Here is a 17,049-nt window from a genome sequence, read left to right on the forward strand (position 1 = left end):
CATAGAAAACTCCAACAAGCTAACTACAAAGACATAATGGATACGCACGTGACTCGTTTTGACAATGTAGACTGCCCTCAAAGCTGTATATAGTATCTAATGACCCAAAAGAGACCTGTATACATGGAATTCTAAGGTTGGTCAAACTCTCTGCCTTCAGGCAATGTAAACCAATATACCATCAACTGAGCGTCTAGTATAGCGCATGGAGTCAGTCCTTTCTTCACCATTTTACTGATAATAATCATAGTTACTCAGTGGCATCCTACATGCATAGGCCGCCGCCGTTCCATAGTAGGGCGCCGTGTGGGCTTTACTCTCTGGTATTGTCGGCTTTCCTCCCGCCGATCACTGCAGCACCACAAACTGATGTACCACAACCACCAAGATATCTGTGTAAAAGAGAAGAGATATGATATTAGCTCAAGTCTGTTGTTGCCCGGGGGTGTGGGTGTGACGAATATCTTAGATATTTGGCGCATATACGAACCATGGGTTGATAGACGCACCTTGATGTAACTCCGAGACGGACTGCCCGAACGCCGCTCTATTCCCTCATGGGCGAGACGTCAAACTACTGTCTGGGGCAAACCTTCAGCCTTCTTCCGTCGATATAACATGCTTGGAATATTGATGGAAACGAACGCTAGCCAATGCAATTTAACTATCTGCCATTATCATTACATTCCTGTGACGTGTTCACTTCCGAAAACAATGCTTTCAATATTGGGTGATGTCAACAAGGATCATGATGGCCAGTCGTTTGATCATCAATGAGGTCAGATATCAAGAGCGATGTAAAGTTACTCACTGACTGAAAGTGTATAAATGTGGTCTAACTCCCTAGACCCCTTGTGTCGACGTTATTGAATAGCGCAATTATCATCAAGCTATCTTTTTCCTCTATTACTCTAAACCGTTAGCAGTTCTAAGGCTGTACACTTGACATCCGCCACGATGACTGATACTAAAGACTACTGGAATCACGATGCACCTTTCTATGCTCATTGGACATTTCAACGCAGCTCAGATGGTGTCACGGGCAAATGGTTTCGATTTCTCGTGACAGCTGCCTCACGCGAGGACGCAAAGACCTTCTTCCGGGGTGTGGAAAAGTACGCCAAGACCAAGGACGCAAACATAGTTTCCGTGAAGGCCATTAATCTAGCGTGGTGGACCTACGATATCAGCGGCGGTAGCGGCTGGAATCCCATGTATCTTGTCCAAAATATCGATCAAATGAAGGCATCTCAGTACGGGGATATTGATGAATTACGCGACAGCCGGGGCAAGATCCTTGTTTCGATTTTGAACGATGCGGATGGCGGTAGCAGGTCCTGGCCAATACTTCCTGCTCAAAACGTGTCTCTCAGTGACTATCAACATGGCTAAGGTCTGCCTACAAGGCTAGAGGTGTATTGCTTTGTGCCTTTGTCGAATCCTGTGGGCACTCCAGCTGGTACGATATACATTACTCCATTATGGAAAAACTTAAAGTGTGTTCCTAACTTGACTGTTAATTATGGCATCCATTGATATATATATGTGATATGCTTCTTGTGAAGCAGGTTTATTGTTCCCAAAACTTTGTTCATGTAGCTAAAAATTTCTCTAGTCTTGGGCCAAGTACTGGAATAATCCTAGCAACACTTATATGGAACGAATATACTGGTATGAGATCATTCAGATTCTATAGGAGCGGATGCATCACGCCGTAGTGACAAGAGAATATATATAATCGCAGTATTGCGCTACAGATAGTGAAAAGAGCTGTAAGTTACAAAGATGAGCACCTAAGTCTCCAGGACTACTTTTTGTGCAACAGTGGGCAAACTTAAGTTATAGATCTTATTATTTTCATGTTCTGACTAGATACGGTGACAATTTGATGAGGTTGAATAACTGTTTATGTTTTCGATCGTCGTAGAAATCTGAAGGGTGCATTTAGTTACTTCAGTCTTGGCAGCTTATGTAATAATTGGATCTGGAAAAAAAAGATTTAATCATACCGACTGTCTAGTACGACACCGTACTTTCGTATAGTAAATCTATCCTGTGACAAGGATTAAAATAATCATTAAATGGCGCCTATAACGCTGTTGCGAGACATGTAGATGCCACTTGCAGAGTGCTTAGGGTAGGTATAGGCACCTGATTCGACCTCGTCCCGATCCTTAAAATCCACGACCCACAACACTACCAAGGATTAATATTCCGGATCCCCCACCTCTTGGCTTTCGTATTCCCTTCTCGGTCATACATACAGCAGAAGAAGAGTTAAAATCACCGGATCTCACCCTTTACCAAGTCACAAACACATCCAGATCATCCACATGGCCGCCTCACAGAACCCGATCCTGACCCGCGACCAGCTCGCGGGGTTGGCGCAAAGCTTCTTCAATGCGGTGGATGGCAAGGATCTCGATGCTGTGATGTCGCACTTCTCCCCAGACGCGACATTCACCATCAAGACTGCCCATATCACATCCACGGGTCCCGACGAGATCCGCCGCTTGTTCACCGACTTCATTAATAACACCAAGCACATGCTCCACGACATCAAGAGTATTGTGGTCGATGAAGTACATGGCAAGGTCTCAACTGAGCATCACTATACCGGCGAACTGGTGGACGGGACGAAGAACGAGCTGGACAACTGCAACTTCTTTGATGTCGGCGCCGACGGAAAATTCACGCGTGTGGTGGTTTTTATGGCTGGAGCGAGCCCGATGAAATAGGCAGAAGGACCGAATTGTTCTCATGTGTATGGTAGGGTCCAGTAAAGGCTTTAGGGCCCCGATGCGCATCGGCTCTTGGTATTGTGGCTTCCTCATCGACTCCCATGGCTGTACGCTGACAGCTTAGTTAACGCGCTCGATTCGCCGTGTGTTCAAGATCGCGATATCAATATCATCCAGTGTGTATTTTGAAGTAATTCAACGACAGAATAGTGTGTTCAACTTCGGATTTATGACATTACTGGACTGTCTCAAAACTCATTACAGCGCTTATCTCATGTTGTACATTCAGCATGTTAGTAAGGGACGCAGGGCCAGCTACTATAGCTATGTTGTCTAACAGCAACAATGAGTACAAATCCAACACCAGCCCAGCTCGGGTCACCCTCACAGGCCTTTACCATTGTAAGATCCAATATTGGGTCGTTGGTCGGATGACACTTCGTTATTCCAAAAGTCACTCCCTCCATTCTCAGACACAATAACCCCTTTCAGCAAAGCAGGGCTACCCGAGCGCAATTTATACCCATCTACTGAGTCAATTGTGTCTTTCCCGGTACCCGGATCCATGAACCGTGCATCTCCAGCAGTTCCAGCTGTATCAGCTGGCTGTGGCACCGTCTGGAAAAGGTTTGCATGCCACTCAATTGAGTTGCCAGTCGGCAAGGTCGAATCCTTCGTCCCAACCCAGATATTGTTGGACAAGTTCGTTTTCGGCGGGACAGCAATCTCGAACTTCTTATCTGGACAATAAATAACATTGTTATAGAAGTCCATCTCCACGTTATCTCCGTTGCTATACATGCGACAATCATTTTGAAAGATATTGTAGCGAACGATTTGCCTCGCTCCACCAGGAGTCCCACAGCCATCACAGTTCAAGAATATACCACCGGCATTGTCATGGCTGTAATTATACTCGACAGTACAGGTACCTTCATTACCCCAATCACAGTCAAAGGCCTCACTGTCTATGTCCGACATGAGAGAGTCATGGACCGCATTAAATCGCATGACCGCATCCCGACAGCCGAGAACCCAGATTCCGGCGAAATTGCCCCCGGTCCACGGATATTTTCCATGTCCGAGGAATCCGCAAAGATTGCTTTCGATGAGGGGTGAGACGCCGTAGGATACCACGATTCCATCGCCGCCGACATAGGAGATGTTATTGGAGAAGACGTGTACCCCTTCGCCACGATTATCCATCTGACCAACACGGACTTTGATACCACCGCCACCACAGTCGTAAACCGTGTTGTTGAATATTTGGACATCGTCGTAGCGGCTGTTATGCTCGGTTCCGTTGACCAGAATTCCGCCGGAGGCGATGAAAGCATCGGATTGCTTGGCCTTGTTGGTCTCACCGGCTACATTGTAAACCATAACATCGTGAATGTAGAGGCCCCGGTGCACGGTCCCATCGGAAGATGTTGCGAGAATTCCGCGGCGCCAGGCGATCTCAGCCGCTGGGTTGACCACCGCTATGTTGGACACATCCCAGTAGTCTTGATTGGTAAGGCTCACTGCTTCTGCTGCTCCAGAACCATTGATGATGGGCAAGGGGCCATCGCCATAGCTAGTAAGGGTGATCGGCTGTTCTTGTGTACCGCTGCCCTGTGGTGAAAGCGTCCCGAAGCATGTAGTGTCTGATTTGATGCTCAAGCTGTCTCCGGCACTTAAGACAGCTTTATTGGCCTCATTAATAGAGCTGAATGGGTTTGTTTTGCTGCCATCGCCATCGCTGTTGGAAGAGCTGCAATCGAGATACAAATCCTTGGCAGAGGACAGTTGCAAGAGGCATGCGACGAGCGCGATGAAGCTACTGTGTCGCAAAGCTTTAGACGCAATCATTTTGATGTAAGGGCGACTGTGGTAGAATTGGATTGGTGAGCTCGCATCAAGGCATGCAAGGGGTCATTGTAACCATCTATATAGTCTTGCTCCCTTGCTTGCAGATCCTAGCTAGATCAAGAAGCTCTAGAATAACAATGCAACCCTAACGCTCACCCCACTCCTACTAGAGACTGCAAATGAAGGCAAACTCCGCTCGGGGGATTCGTTCGGCCGGTGTTGTTTCGATTTCCCCACAGTCGGTGGAATGCTCCTACCGCGGCTCGGCATTGCACGATATTGGGTGCTTGGACAATCAACCCGAAACAATGATCGGCGGTAGAATGTAGTCTTTGGGCGAAGCGAGATAGGAAGGGTGCTTTTCTTGGCAACAATAGCATTTAAAGGGAGGAGCATGATGAAGCAAGAATCACAGCCCCTCAACAATTCTCCCAATCAGTAACATCCGAAGCATGAGATCTTGGAAAGCTCTTCCATTCGTTATCGCGGCTACAGTCCAGCCGGGATCTGGACAAGACATATCAACGATAGCCTCAGCCCCGTCAAAATGGGTCCATCCCGGAGCAATGATCAGCCAATCCCAATTGGACTTCGTCAAAGCTAAAGTGAGCAAAGGCGAGCAACCCTGGGCGGTTGCCTATGACGCACTTATGGAGGATGAATATGTCAGCAATCCGCAGGCCCCATCACCGCATGTCATCGTCGAGTGTGGTCCTTACTCGGACCCAGATGTTGGATGCAAAGCGGAACGCGATGATTCCCTAGCCGCGTATGCCAATGCTCTAGCGTGGGCAATCAATGGCACCGAAGCGTATGCTCAACAGGCGATCCGCATTATGGACGCATATTCATCCACGATTGAAGGTCATAATAACACCAATGCACCCTTACAATCAGGTTGGGTTGGCTCAGTATGGGCACGCACGGGCGAGATTATTCGCTATACGGACGCCGGGTGGTCGGACGATGGTATTAAGCAGTTTGAAGACATGCTACGTGATGTGTATATGCCGCTCACCGTTAATGGAACGACGGGGACTGCGAATTGGGAGCTGGGTATGCTATTAACTTGTATGGTAAACTGATGCCAGTGGTAGCTAACGAGGTGTGGTGGAACAGTTATGACCGAAGCGGCTATTATGATGGCTGTATTCCTCGAGGATGCGGACTCCTATAACATCGCGATGGATTGGCACTTGAAACGAGTTCCTGCCACGGTATACATGACAAGTGATGGAGAATACCCGGTAGCAGCTCGCGGACATAGTTCCTCCCCTGACGCAATCATCGATTGGTGGTTTAATCAAACCACATTCCAGGAGAACGGTCAGTCACAAGAGACATGCCGGGATCTCGAGCACACTGGCTACTCTTTTGCCTCTATGGCTCATGTGGCAGAGACCAGTCGCATCCAAGGTACCGACCTCTACAAGGAGGACTTAGGAACCCGCCTGCGCTATGCGTTGGAGTTCCATTCTCAGTTTGAAAATGGAGTATCTGCCCCATCCTGGCTTTGTGGTGGGGAGCTAAAGTTATCGCTGCGCGCGGTTACAGAAGTTGGGTTCAATGCGCTGTCATTCAGAATGGGAATTGATATGCCGCAGACAGAAAATCTCACCTTGAAACAGCGGCCGGCTGAGAACAATGGTCTTTTTGTGGCGTATGAGACATTGACGCATGCACAAAATGATGCTTGAATATAATAGCCTGTTTATGTAGGAAAGAATGCCGATCGATAGAAAATAACATGCAAGCTGTCCCGCAGTTCGAGTGTACACTAACTACTGTACGATTGCTATATACCATGTTAGGGATAGAGTAGTTAAAACACGGTCTGGGTGACATAGCTATAAGGTGCTTTGGTCTAGGGTACTCAGATATTATGATACGAGTATTCAGTGTCAACCTTAGGGAGCAAAGGTGGCATCAGAAGAAACAAGGGAAGAAGATGCAGGAAAAGCAGTAATAGTATGGCAAAGGTATTGAGATTTTCAGAAAGAAGATGAAGTTAAAACGCACGCAATTCTCTACGGATTGGTACAAACATAGTTATAAGATAAAATGATATCTAGTGCTTTATCGGTCGGACTGGAACTCTATGTAATAATCATCAAAGTAACCCCATATCTAAGAGTCGATTCCCCAGCTCAAGAAAGTAGTAATCTGCATAAACCAACCCATGATCCCAAGCACGGTCAGCATGGTTGCCGTTGAAATTGGCCGTTGACTTCTCAAGGATCGCATCAAAGCGATCTCCATTGCTAATCTGGTATGATTCGACCTTAGTAGCCCCATCCTGTTCATAAAGCCTCAACCGCCTCTTATCTCGATTATACGCCAATTCCACAGTATCTTTCGCGATACTTAGAGCATAGTCCAAGTAACGCTTGGCCGCCGCTAGTTCCCCAATGCCTGCTAGCTGTCCATACAGAATCAGCATCCCGTTTGCAGCAATTAATCCTGCGGAAACATCCCGCAATGGGCCCTGGTCGCCGTTGATACCAGTATGCGTGATCGGCGCGTCGAAATCCCATAGTGGAACGTACCGCCCCCGACCTTCTTCTTCCACGATTTTCGGAGACGATTCCATGCGTTGTATGAAATACTCGGCAAGCCCTTTAGCAGCATCAAGGAATTCCCGCTTCTTAGTCCACGAATATGTCTGAGCGTATCCTAGAATTGCCCAGGCTTGGCCACGGGCCCATGTCGAGCTGTCCGAGTAGCCTTGTGCGGTGAGCTTCTGCCTCACCTTTCCTTCGTTCGAAGGAGAGAAGTTCACGACATGATATGTGGAGTAGCAGGAGTCATCTTTTAAGCCGGACTCAGGTCGGAGATGAGTCGATAGCAACGTAGTAGCATGGGTGGATGCAATAGATAGTAGGCGTTCAGAATGGAGATAGCTTCCGGCGTAAAATAGTAGATCGAGATCTGGTATTGAGTTAGTCACGCTCTTCTATTGAAGTGTGGAAATGGTGTTTCTCCTTACTGCATAGACTATCTATAATCACCAAGAAGTCATCATCCATGCTGTTGATGTCATGGTGCGCATTGGAAAATCGATCCCAGCTCCGAATGGCCCCGACTCGTTCATCAAACCTGGTAGCGAGGCTTTCGGCTGCAGTAAGAATAGAGTCCAAACTGCGTTTGTTTCCGAAAAGCTCCCAGTCTCTTTGCAGTGCAGGCTGGATAATAAACCCGATATCATGCGTGTCTTTTCGAAAGGACATGGCGTGCAGTGGCTCTGACCATCTTCTACACAGATCGGTAAGATGAGAAATCAGAACACCATGATCGTGAATTCCTGTTGCATCCTCAGTCGACTTTACTTGCGAATCCCATGAACGGCTTGAGAGATTGGGCAGGCTTGCTGCTGGATACTTCCTAACACGTTCAAGCAAGCAATAGAGGCTACCAGGGAAAAAGCCGCAAGTCCAAAACTCGGCGTCTCGGCATCGGTACACTCCTTTGTCGGGACTTGCTTGTGGTACGGTTTCAGGAAATATGGTGGGAGGATCCTTGAAGGAAACTATAAGCGGTTCTGCGATAGTGATTGATGATTTTCTCGCTTACATTGTTCTTTAGGAGAGTTTCAGCCACTCCGATGACCTTTGCAAGGTTACTTTCATGGAAAAGAAGGGCGAGCTGAGTTTTGGTATCCTTGTGCCCGTTTTCTTGCAGAGGAGGCGGCTTGATGACTCCCTTGTGTGTCCGGCCGTCATCCATGACGGGGGTGGTGCTGAGTATGTGAGGCGCCATAGTGATAAGGAAAGAGATACGTAGTGGCGGTCGTAGATGGCTAGCTCAAGACGAGTCATCAGAGAAAAGACGACTAATCTTCCGGTTGGCTACTTTTTAAGTGGGAAATCTTTATCTGCTAGACATGAAGCCACCGCGCAGCTCGGGTGGATCCATCGCCCGACCTCCGAAGATCTCGAACGGTTCACAAGCTACATCAATTGTGCCCACGGAACAATTGTAAGAAAATACACCTCCTAAGTCGGCTGCAATATGCAAGAAAAACGATAATGGCTTACTGAAAACACAACGAATTTTCCATGTATTAATGTCATACACTATCCATGTTGCCGCTCGTTACTAATGAGTGAAGGAATCCTGAAAGCTGATGATTCGGTCCATGTCAAGATATTGAGGATCCAGAAGGAAGTTAGACAATGCCGCAAAGCTATCCGAGCCATCGAGGGGCGAGGCCTCACCGGCTGAAGGAAATAGACCATCCAATGTTGCTTGGGAGCCGGTTTGATAGGGATATACATTCCCAGCATGCATTGTACTCATATGTTGCTGACTTGGTATCTGATTTCTATTCCACTGGCTCATATCCCTCATTGCCGGGCCTGGTGCTACCTGGGGGCTGGAAGGAGTAGCGCTCACAGATGCTGTTGCGTTCTGCTGTGATGCCTGATCATGGACGGTACTCTGGCTGGGTCTGTGCGCGGAAGGACTACTACTCATATAATGGGACCGCTGGCCATTAACTGGTATGATGCTATGTCGCTGTTGGGCACGTCGCTCCCTGACCCACTGACTCTCACCTGAGTTGGCCGGTGGGCTAGGTATTCCAAGGGCAAAGCTTACTTCAACAGCATAGCCCAAGGCGTCCAATTCAAAAGGCTCAATGTACTTGCACCGCTCCTGCAGCCTCTGAAGCTGAGAAAGAAGGGCATTAGCAAAGTTGTCGTTCCCCTGTATCAATCTTAAGTTCGGGTTCGACGAAACCCATCTCGCTGACATCTGCTGGAGACTCCACAAAAGAATGCTGTACCCTTCCGGAAGCTCTGTGCGATGGAGGCGTGAATGCACTAACAACCACAGTTTAGCGAAGTTAGCCAGAGGTACTCTAAGTGATACTTACCAAGCATGACGCGGGCGCTGACGAATGCGCAAAACACGAACTGCGCATTGACAAGCCCAACAAAGGGTGTATACTGCAGATACTTCTGAACAATATTGGCTGTTTCTGTCGCGGCGAGTTGGCACGTTTCAGCACTGGAGATGCTTGCTTGTCTCAGCTTATCCACAAGGTTGGCCCGTGGGTAGGCAATGCACTGATGTAAAAGGATCATTGACGTATTGTGGGTGATGTGAGCAAGAGTCAGGTTGGGATCCATATGCACAAACGCAGGCTCCTTAGAGATATTAGAGTCTTTCCACCGTCGAGGGAGAAACATCTTCCAGCTATAGATGTTACATATCATTCATCAGAACAAATAGACCATTGTGCTATAGGGCAAGGTTGCTTACTGGATAAGCTGGAGATCCAACTCCTTGAAGCGCGTTAGCCAAGCACCGAACTCCTGTTTGCTCTGGAAGTTGACTGATCGTTGGAGAAAGTACTTGACAATACGATTGAGCGATTCGGTCGCTTCAATACAATATGCAAAAGAACCAATAGTTGATAGGTCTACTGTCCGGGTTCCAGATGTCTGTAACACAGGGGATACACGCTCGGATCTCGATGGAGTATTATTCACATCTTTGTCCTTGTCGGCAAGCGAAGAAAGATGACCTGGGAGAAAAGAAACTGACTTCCCTATTTTTGCCAGGGATGAGTCCCATATGTTAAAAAATGGTGTTGTCACGGGCTCCTCTTTGGCCCAGTACGTGCCATCACTCGGAAGACGGAGTCTCACGTCGTCGCTGGCCAGGCTCATGTTCCATCTATTACATGATAGGGGAGTACACTTAGTATGGGTGATCATGGAAATCAAAGGAATGCATTGCATACCCAGTAGTGAACGAGCAAAATCTGTATGCTAGTGAGACGATAGCCACTATCAACGATGGGTGCATTTCGTACCTGTCTAGAAGAAAGACATTCCAGAATACTCGTCGCCGCTCCTCCATTTCTGTCCATACCCGGGCCGATGGCAGACATTGGAATGGTTGGACGCAAGGATCTCCCTGCTGGCCTTCATCTGGCTCGCTGTGGAGTCCCATGTACACAACAGCTCTAGTCAGTGCTCCGACAATTGGCCACGCTTTGTTTGCGTTACCGTCGCATATATGAACAAAGGCAATAATAATGAGGGACTGAGCGCTTTCTACAGAAAGGCTATCTATGCTTGAGAGAACTACAAAATCTCTAGACTTCTGTAGTGCGCCTGGATGGGATGTACTCCACTCTGCCGCAAGTCGCTCGTTAGCAACGTACCGTAACGCACATACCATTATGGCATGGAGTAAGGGGATCAGCTTTGGTCTCTCTGCCGGATCGCGCAACCGGGATCGAAAAAGTGGTTCATGGAGGATTGGTATGAAAGGATGAACGACTGAGAAGTATGCATCCAGGATACCATTGATTAAGCTATCCGGGGGCAGATCCACTTGACGAGTGGAATCCAGAGAGCTCCTAGAGTCTGGACAAGGCCTTTTTCGCGAGATCTCAGGACTTGAAGCCGGCATTGTGGACTCATGCACATCCCGATCTGAACCCATGTTGAGACGTTGGTGTGGAGCATTATTTGGGAGCGTGTTATTCTCTCGCCACTCCTCCATCATTGAAGAAACCAAGCCTCGGAGAGCGTTTACATCCTGAATTGTGCTTGCAGGACTTGGAATACCGCTAGCAGCCTGATGCTGGGCCCTTAGCGCTTCTAGCTGAGCTTCTAATGATTCTAGTTACAATATATCAGCGACCTGGTCAGCCCATAACTTTGAAATAGCCCGCGTACCCACTCGCTGAGTCAGGGTCTGAATTATGCCCACTTTGACCCCGGGTTTATTCTTTGTATAATCATAGTAACAGTCCACACCTATCACAGCATTAGGTTACACACCTCAACAACCAGCTAAGGGAGGAATTAACCAAGGCGTTGGCATCGTGTACACGAGGGAAGATCCCTTGAGCACCGCAGCTTACGGCTTCGGCATGACTGGCATGCGGGCGTTTCTGTGTCTCCATTGACAGGCCCTTCTCGGGCGTCGGGAGATTCCATCCTGCGGCAGATGGCCGTGCGAACATCGAACAAAAGGAACAGAGCATTAAAGGCGGATCATGGGAGCATGAAGAAAGACCCTTATGCCAGAACCCCCACCTTATGCGGGGTTTAATCTGGTTAAACTCGTACTTTTTCCGAAATCTGGGGCAATTGTGGGGAAGAATCACATTAGCGATGCAACTCTGCCATCTCGCGGACGAAAGAATCCGCCGATGTCACCCTACTAGTTTCTAGCCTGATGCCGAGGATAGAGTGGGGTTGTATTCATGGCATGATTCCTTAATGAGCATTGTCTCACTAATTGCAGCAATGTATTTCCAATATAGCACCTATCCAGCACGGACGTTCTGTCTTTTACAGGACTTTGACAGGATTTTGGGACCTCAGGCCTTCACAGATATCAATCATAACACCAGGGCTTGTGAACCCACTCGAAATCAATGCCTCCTCTTGATGGCTTTTCCGATAACCCTTTCCGCGATAAGAATGATGTGATCGTCGCGACGAAGGCTCTTGTCCAAGCTCTTGAACCATATTTCTCGCCAGGACAAGCGCGGGTACAACTACCTATTTACTCAGGAGCGCATTTTGATGAAACAGCAGCAGACCTGGAGGGCTTTGCACGACCCATCTGGGCTATAGCTGCTGCGTTTACCAAATCATCTACTACAGCGGACCCAACGCTGAAGACATACGCGGAGCGCTTGGTATCAGGACTTGCCAATGGAGTTGATCCCACCCATCCCGAATACTGGGGAGCAATAGACGACTGGGACCAACGCATGGTAGAGGCGGAGGCAATCTCATTTGCCCTCCTTCTAGCTCCGACGACATTCTATGAGCCATTATCAACTCACAGTCGCAGTCACTTGGTCAAATGGCTCTCCGGGCTAAATGGGAAAGTAATGCCCAAAAACAACTGGCGCTGGTTTAGGGTCTTCGCGAATCTTGCTCTGCATAGGATTTGTGGTATTCCTTACGAGAATGTGAAAGAATCAATCCAGGACGACTTTGATCTTCTGGACACGTTTCAGCTGGGCAATGGATGGGCTGCAGATGGCCCTTGGAGAAAGGATGCGACCGAGGGAGAAGAAGCGTACGGTCGTCAGGCTGACTATTATTCCGGAAGCTTTGCCATTCAATTTAGTCAGCTGCTATACACTATCTTTGCGGCTGACTTCGATCCCGAGCGTGTATCTCGATACATCCACCAGGCGAGAGAATTCGCAAATCAGTTCTGGAGATATTTTGACGAGGATGGCGCTCCCATTCCGTTTGGTCGATCTCTCACCTACCGGTTTGCCATGGGCGCATTCTACGCAGCATTTGCGATGGCTAAAGCCTACGATTACTCAAACCCTTACACATCACCTGGATTTGTCAAGGGAATGCTCCTTCGTCATCTAAGGTGGTGGGCCTCACATTCCGACAATGTCTTTGCTCTGGACGGAACCCTCACAATTGGCTACCTATACCCTAATATGTTTATGTGCGAGGATTATAACTCACCTCAGTCGCCGTACTGGGCTATGAAGAGCTTTGTCATACTCGCATTATCTACCATTGATGACTTCTGGATGGTAGACGAGCTCCCCCATCCCTTGGCCTCTGTTGGCGAAACGAAGTCACTCACGTCCGGGGTGCAGTTGCTCTCAGCACCTTTCCAGATATTGTGTGATCATCCAGGCGGCCAGCATCATTTCATGATCTCTGGTGGTCAATTTTGTGTCTGGCCCCTCAAGGCCACGCAATCCAAGTACAGCAAGTTCGCATATTCCTCTGCGTTTGGTTTCAGTGTCCCAACTGGGCTACTGTTGACGCAGATTGCTCCAGATAGTACACTCGCTATCAGTCGAGATGAGGGAGACACCTGGATCACTCGATGGGAGACAACGTCCAGTCCTACAATTGAGACCTTCTTAATTAACAATCAGAATGTGCAATGCCTACACAGTGGATGGAGGCCGTGGAGGACCGGCAGCATAGAAATCCACACACTCCTCATCCCTCCTTGCGATCAGTGGCCCGATTGGCATATTCGAGTCCACCGTATTCGCAATACTCAGTCTGGATCTTCTGCCACTGAAACTCTTAGACTTGTTGAGGGCGCCTTTTCTATAGAAGTTAAACAGCCTCGTCGCATACCCGTCTTGACCGAGGGTTGGGGTTCAACAGCAGACAGGTTAGATATCGCCCTCGGGGGTCGCATTGATTGTGACACAAGTTCACTAGTTATTGGTGATGGTGACGTTAGCGGCATAAAGAATCTTTTCGCCTCGGGGTGTTCACTAGAAGGCAAATTGCTTAAGCCGGATCCTAACACCAATTTGATGACTCCACGAACGTTGATTCCTACTATCGAGCATGAGATCTGTAGTATATCAGGACGGGACACAGTCATCGCTAATGCTATATTTTCTATTAGCAAAGGGAAGAGACGGTTTAGCCGGCAGGAAATGTTCGAGAGGTGGTGCCAGGCTCCCCAATTGCCAGAGGAACTCTTGAGCCTCTAACATATATAATTCAATCAGACAGGACTTTTCAATAACCTAATACCTTCCCTAATGATCTTTAATTTACTCTTCTTTGCTATTCATGTAATCCATGTAGAATGTCTCCACAAAACCTCCGTGATGTCAAGTCTATACCGTCTTCTAAGCCAAACGATGTAATAAAATAGACTGAGTAGCAACCAAGGTACTGTATACCAAAATTCCATTTGATTGGTGGATATTCTCTCAACAATTAGGCAAAGGATTTGATATGGCGGTATAACGTCCACGTAACCGTTCAACAGCTTCTGGGAACCAAGAAATGGTGCATATTGTCCACCTACGAATGGCCCCGCGCTGCAACATCAAATTGACTACCTTTGTATATTCACGGCTAGTCTATCGCGACACATTTGTGGGGAACGAAGGGAATCCACGTGTCGGAGGAAGCGTTCGCCCGAGCATCGGAGGAATCCCCGCCCGAATATTAATTCCCCTTAGGGTTTAAGCTTCGGTTGAGAAACGTGGACGTGGGCCGACTACTATAGTGACATCCTAGCGCCTCGCATTCAGCATCCTTCGGTCTCTCCACTGCCAATAAATAGGGGATGCTAGCTCTTGTTTCATGGGGTCACTGTAAGAATGGTGTGGGAGAAACGGCCGCTAGCTACCATTACGAATCTTCACCATGGCTACTTCGCATCCGAATGAAGAAGAAATGATCGACCAGAAACTTGCTATCGAGACCACTACAAGCAACACCAAGCAGGCTCCTAGTCGCCAGGCCCTGATCGAGGCTCTGCAAGCAGAAAGGCCCTCACCATGGTCTCCAAACCTAAGAAAGTTGTACATGTTCTGCGTAATCGCCTTTCTGTGCTCGAGCATGAACGGTTTGTGATTTCGGAGAACGAATTGTATGAAGCGACATCTGCTAAGTCCATGACAGGTTATGATGGTTCTATCTTTGGATCCCTACCTGCTCTGGAATCGTTCAGAGACCAGTTCGGAGTGGAGAAGAACGGTGCGAAAATCGGGTATATATCCGCCATGTATACGGTGGGTGGAATTTGCTCGCTGCCATTTAGTGGGCCAGCTTGCGACTTTCGTGGCAGACGATGGGGCACTTTCATCGGTTCCCTGATCGTCGTGGCCTGTACTTTCCTCTCGGCACTATCTCATGGGGTTCCTCAATTCGTGGCTGGTCGTTTCTTTTTAGGATTCGGGGTGAATATAGTGCGATCAACCAGCTCCATCTGGTGTGCTGAAGTCTGTCCGCCGGCATATCGTGGAATCATCATGGCATTTTACAACTGCACCTATGCTGTTGGATCGTTGATCGCTGCGGGGGTAACCAGAGGGTCGGCTGGATATGCAGGCAATAAATCATGGCAAATCCCTCTATGGTGTCAAATGATCTGCCCTGGAATTGTGCTGATATCTGTGCTGTTTTTCCCTGAGTCTCCACGGTGGCTTTATTCCCATGGTCAGGAAGAGCAGGCACTGGAATTCCTTGCCAAGTACCACGGGGAAGGAAATCCCTCGCACCCTCTTGTGCAGCTACAGCTGCAGGAATACAGGGAGTTCATATCCCTGTCCGGCTCTGACAAACGTTGGTGGGACTTCCGTGATTTCTACAAAACAAAGGCAGGAAGATGGCGTTTTATCAACGCTTTAATAACCGGTATCTGGGGTCAATGTTCGGGAAATGCTGTTGTCACCTATTATCTCCCTGCGATGCTTCTCACCACCGGTATCACCGATTCTAATCAGGTCTTGAACGTGAACCTTGGCTATACTGTGGTTTCCACAGTCGCATCCTACCTGGGGGCGAGTCAAATCGAGAGGATGGGTCGACGGCCAACCATTATCTGGACAGCTGTGGCCTGTTCAATTTGCTTCGCCTGTATTACCATCGGTTCTGGTATATTCGATAGTACCCAAGCTACCCCTGCCGCCTCTGCCGGAATTGCATTCATTTTTATTTTTGGGTTCTGCTACAATTTCGGGATGACACCTCTTCAAGCACTATATCCAGTGGAGGCGCTCTCGTATGAAACCCGTGGGAAGGGTGTCGGCCTTACTTTCTCCATTGCGCATGGTTTCACTTTACTCAACCAATTTTGCTTTCCTATCGCGCTCAAGAATATTGGCTGGTATACATACATTGTTTTCATTGTGTGGGATCTGTTCGAAGCGGCTGTCAGCTACTTTGTCTCCGTTGAAACCAAAGGACACACTTTAGAAGAACTGTCAGAAATCTTTGAGAGCCCAAATCCTGTCAGGGCTTCTCTTCAGAAAACTATATAGGACATAGTATCAATTACCCATGTCATTAGTACGAAAGTAGTCGCTTATACATGGCATATTCAACAGCCCTTGCATATTAAGTTTCCACTCTGTTAGAGGCGGTGCTAAATCATTATAGATGGATACAACCAAGATATTCCTCATTATTCATTCGTCCTTAGGCATTATTTGCACAGCCAGGCTATTAGAGGCCTGAAAATATCGATTCCTTTCCCTGTCACATCGATACCAGACCCGCCTTTACAGCAGGGTATGGCGAAGTTAGGCACTAACCTGCGCGGTGCTTCCCCGATTGACGCTTGTCAAGCTCTCGTGGAGAGCCTTCCTGATCATGCCCTCTTTTATTTGTCTTTTTTTTTTTTGTGGTACTTTTTCCGGTCGTACTTCTGGAGTCTCAATGGAGGTAGATTGAGAAGGCTCAATTGAACTCGCGTTTTCTCCCGTTTTTGCTTCCTTTCGAGATTTGACCTGCCGCCTATATTCTTGGAGTGTTTCTTTTGTTACGGGGTCCAGTTTCCAACCTTCGCTCTTCGACGATCCGTCCCGCGACTGTTGACTTGGTGGTCGCTGACGTCGCGGAGCTTGGTCCTCTGACTCTTTGCGATGCGGGCTTCGACTATTTGTACCTTGGTTCTGTGATGCTTCACCATGCGATTTCTGCTTCGAGCGTCTACCTTGCGAATGTTGGCCTGGCAGCTG

The 17,049-nt window shown here is 48.1% G+C and overlaps 8 protein-coding genes across 8 annotated transcripts; 5 read left to right on the forward strand and 3 right to left on the reverse strand.

The window, feature by feature from the left end:
* Positions 1-879: 879 nt before the first annotated feature.
* BDV27DRAFT_125947 (uncharacterized protein) lies at positions 880-1,682 on the forward strand. Its single transcript, XM_032066450.1, has one exon. It carries the CDS (start codon positions 958-960, stop codon positions 1,390-1,392), a length of 435 nt encoding a protein of 144 aa, XP_031929029.1. The 5' UTR covers positions 880-957; the 3' UTR covers positions 1,393-1,682.
* A 564-nt stretch (positions 1,683-2,246) lies between these two features.
* BDV27DRAFT_96764 (nuclear transport factor 2 family protein) lies at positions 2,247-2,909 on the forward strand. The gene is made up of 2 exons (XM_032078076.1): positions 2,247-2,816; positions 2,866-2,909. The coding sequence occupies exon 1, from the start codon at positions 2,334-2,336 to the stop codon at positions 2,736-2,738; it is 405 nt and encodes a 134-aa protein (XP_031929030.1). The 5' UTR covers positions 2,247-2,333; the 3' UTR covers positions 2,739-2,816; positions 2,866-2,909.
* Positions 2,910-3,125: 216 nt separating this feature from the next.
* On the reverse strand, positions 3,126-4,988 carry BDV27DRAFT_156381 (right-handed parallel beta-helix repeat-containing protein; the record flags this gene model as incomplete). The annotated part of the gene is made up of 2 exons (XM_032072325.1): positions 3,126-4,608; positions 4,900-4,988. 2 exons carry the CDS (start codon positions 4,986-4,988, stop codon positions 3,126-3,128), a joined length of 1,572 nt encoding a protein of 523 aa, XP_031929031.1.
* A 56-nt stretch (positions 4,989-5,044) lies between these two features.
* Positions 5,045-6,289, forward strand: BDV27DRAFT_156382 (chondroitin AC/alginate lyase; the record flags this gene model as incomplete). The annotated part of the gene is made up of 2 exons (XM_032072326.1): positions 5,045-5,648; positions 5,712-6,289. The coding sequence occupies 2 exons, from the start codon at positions 5,045-5,047 to the stop codon at positions 6,287-6,289; spliced, it is 1,182 nt and encodes a 393-aa protein (XP_031929032.1).
* A 413-nt stretch (positions 6,290-6,702) lies between these two features.
* Positions 6,703-8,348, reverse strand: BDV27DRAFT_156383 (Six-hairpin glycosidase-like protein; the record flags this gene model as incomplete). Its single annotated transcript, XM_032072327.1, has 3 exons — positions 6,703-7,520; positions 7,579-8,107; positions 8,163-8,348. The coding sequence occupies 3 exons, from the start codon at positions 8,346-8,348 to the stop codon at positions 6,703-6,705; spliced, it is 1,533 nt and encodes a 510-aa protein (XP_031929033.1).
* A 332-nt stretch (positions 8,349-8,680) lies between these two features.
* On the reverse strand, positions 8,681-11,548 carry BDV27DRAFT_171218 (Zn(II)2Cys6 transcription factor; the record flags this gene model as incomplete). The annotated part of the gene is made up of 6 exons (XM_032075543.1): positions 8,681-9,412; positions 9,466-9,788; positions 10,411-10,733; positions 10,779-11,227; positions 11,285-11,365; positions 11,419-11,548. 6 exons carry the CDS (start codon positions 11,546-11,548, stop codon positions 8,688-8,690), a joined length of 2,031 nt encoding a protein of 676 aa, XP_031929034.1. The 3' UTR covers positions 8,681-8,687.
* A 375-nt stretch (positions 11,549-11,923) lies between these two features.
* BDV27DRAFT_171222 (DUF2264 domain-containing protein) lies at positions 11,924-14,147 on the forward strand. The gene has a single exon (XM_032075544.1). The coding sequence runs from the start codon at positions 11,992-11,994 to the stop codon at positions 14,062-14,064; it is 2,073 nt and encodes a 690-aa protein (XP_031929035.1). The 5' UTR covers positions 11,924-11,991; the 3' UTR covers positions 14,065-14,147.
* A 526-nt stretch (positions 14,148-14,673) lies between these two features.
* BDV27DRAFT_171224 (general substrate transporter) lies at positions 14,674-16,350 on the forward strand (the record flags this gene model as incomplete). The annotated part of the gene is made up of 2 exons (XM_032075545.1): positions 14,674-14,933; positions 14,990-16,350. Exons 1-2 carry the CDS (start codon positions 14,732-14,734, stop codon positions 16,348-16,350), a joined length of 1,563 nt encoding a protein of 520 aa, XP_031929036.1. The 5' UTR covers positions 14,674-14,731.
* Positions 16,351-17,049: the final 699 nt, after the last annotated feature.

The sequence above is a fragment of the Aspergillus caelatus genome, assembly GCF_009193585.1.
Source record: "Aspergillus caelatus strain CBS 763.97 unplaced genomic scaffold BDV27scaffold_59, whole genome shotgun sequence".
NCBI classification, from domain to species: Eukaryota; Fungi; Ascomycota; class Eurotiomycetes; order Eurotiales; family Aspergillaceae; genus Aspergillus; species Aspergillus caelatus.

What these genes read in the sequence shown, in the direction of transcription:
- BDV27DRAFT_96764 (XM_032078076.1), top strand. Translation starts at nt 2,334, where the DNA reads ATGGCCGCCTCACAGAACCCGATCCTGACCCGCGACCAGCTCGCGGGG.
- BDV27DRAFT_171222 (XM_032075544.1), top strand. Translation starts at nt 11,992, where the DNA reads ATGCCTCCTCTTGATGGCTTTTCCGATAACCCTTTCCGCGATAAGAAT.
- BDV27DRAFT_125947 (XM_032066450.1), top strand. Translation starts at nt 958, where the DNA reads ATGACTGATACTAAAGACTACTGGAATCACGATGCACCTTTCTATGCT.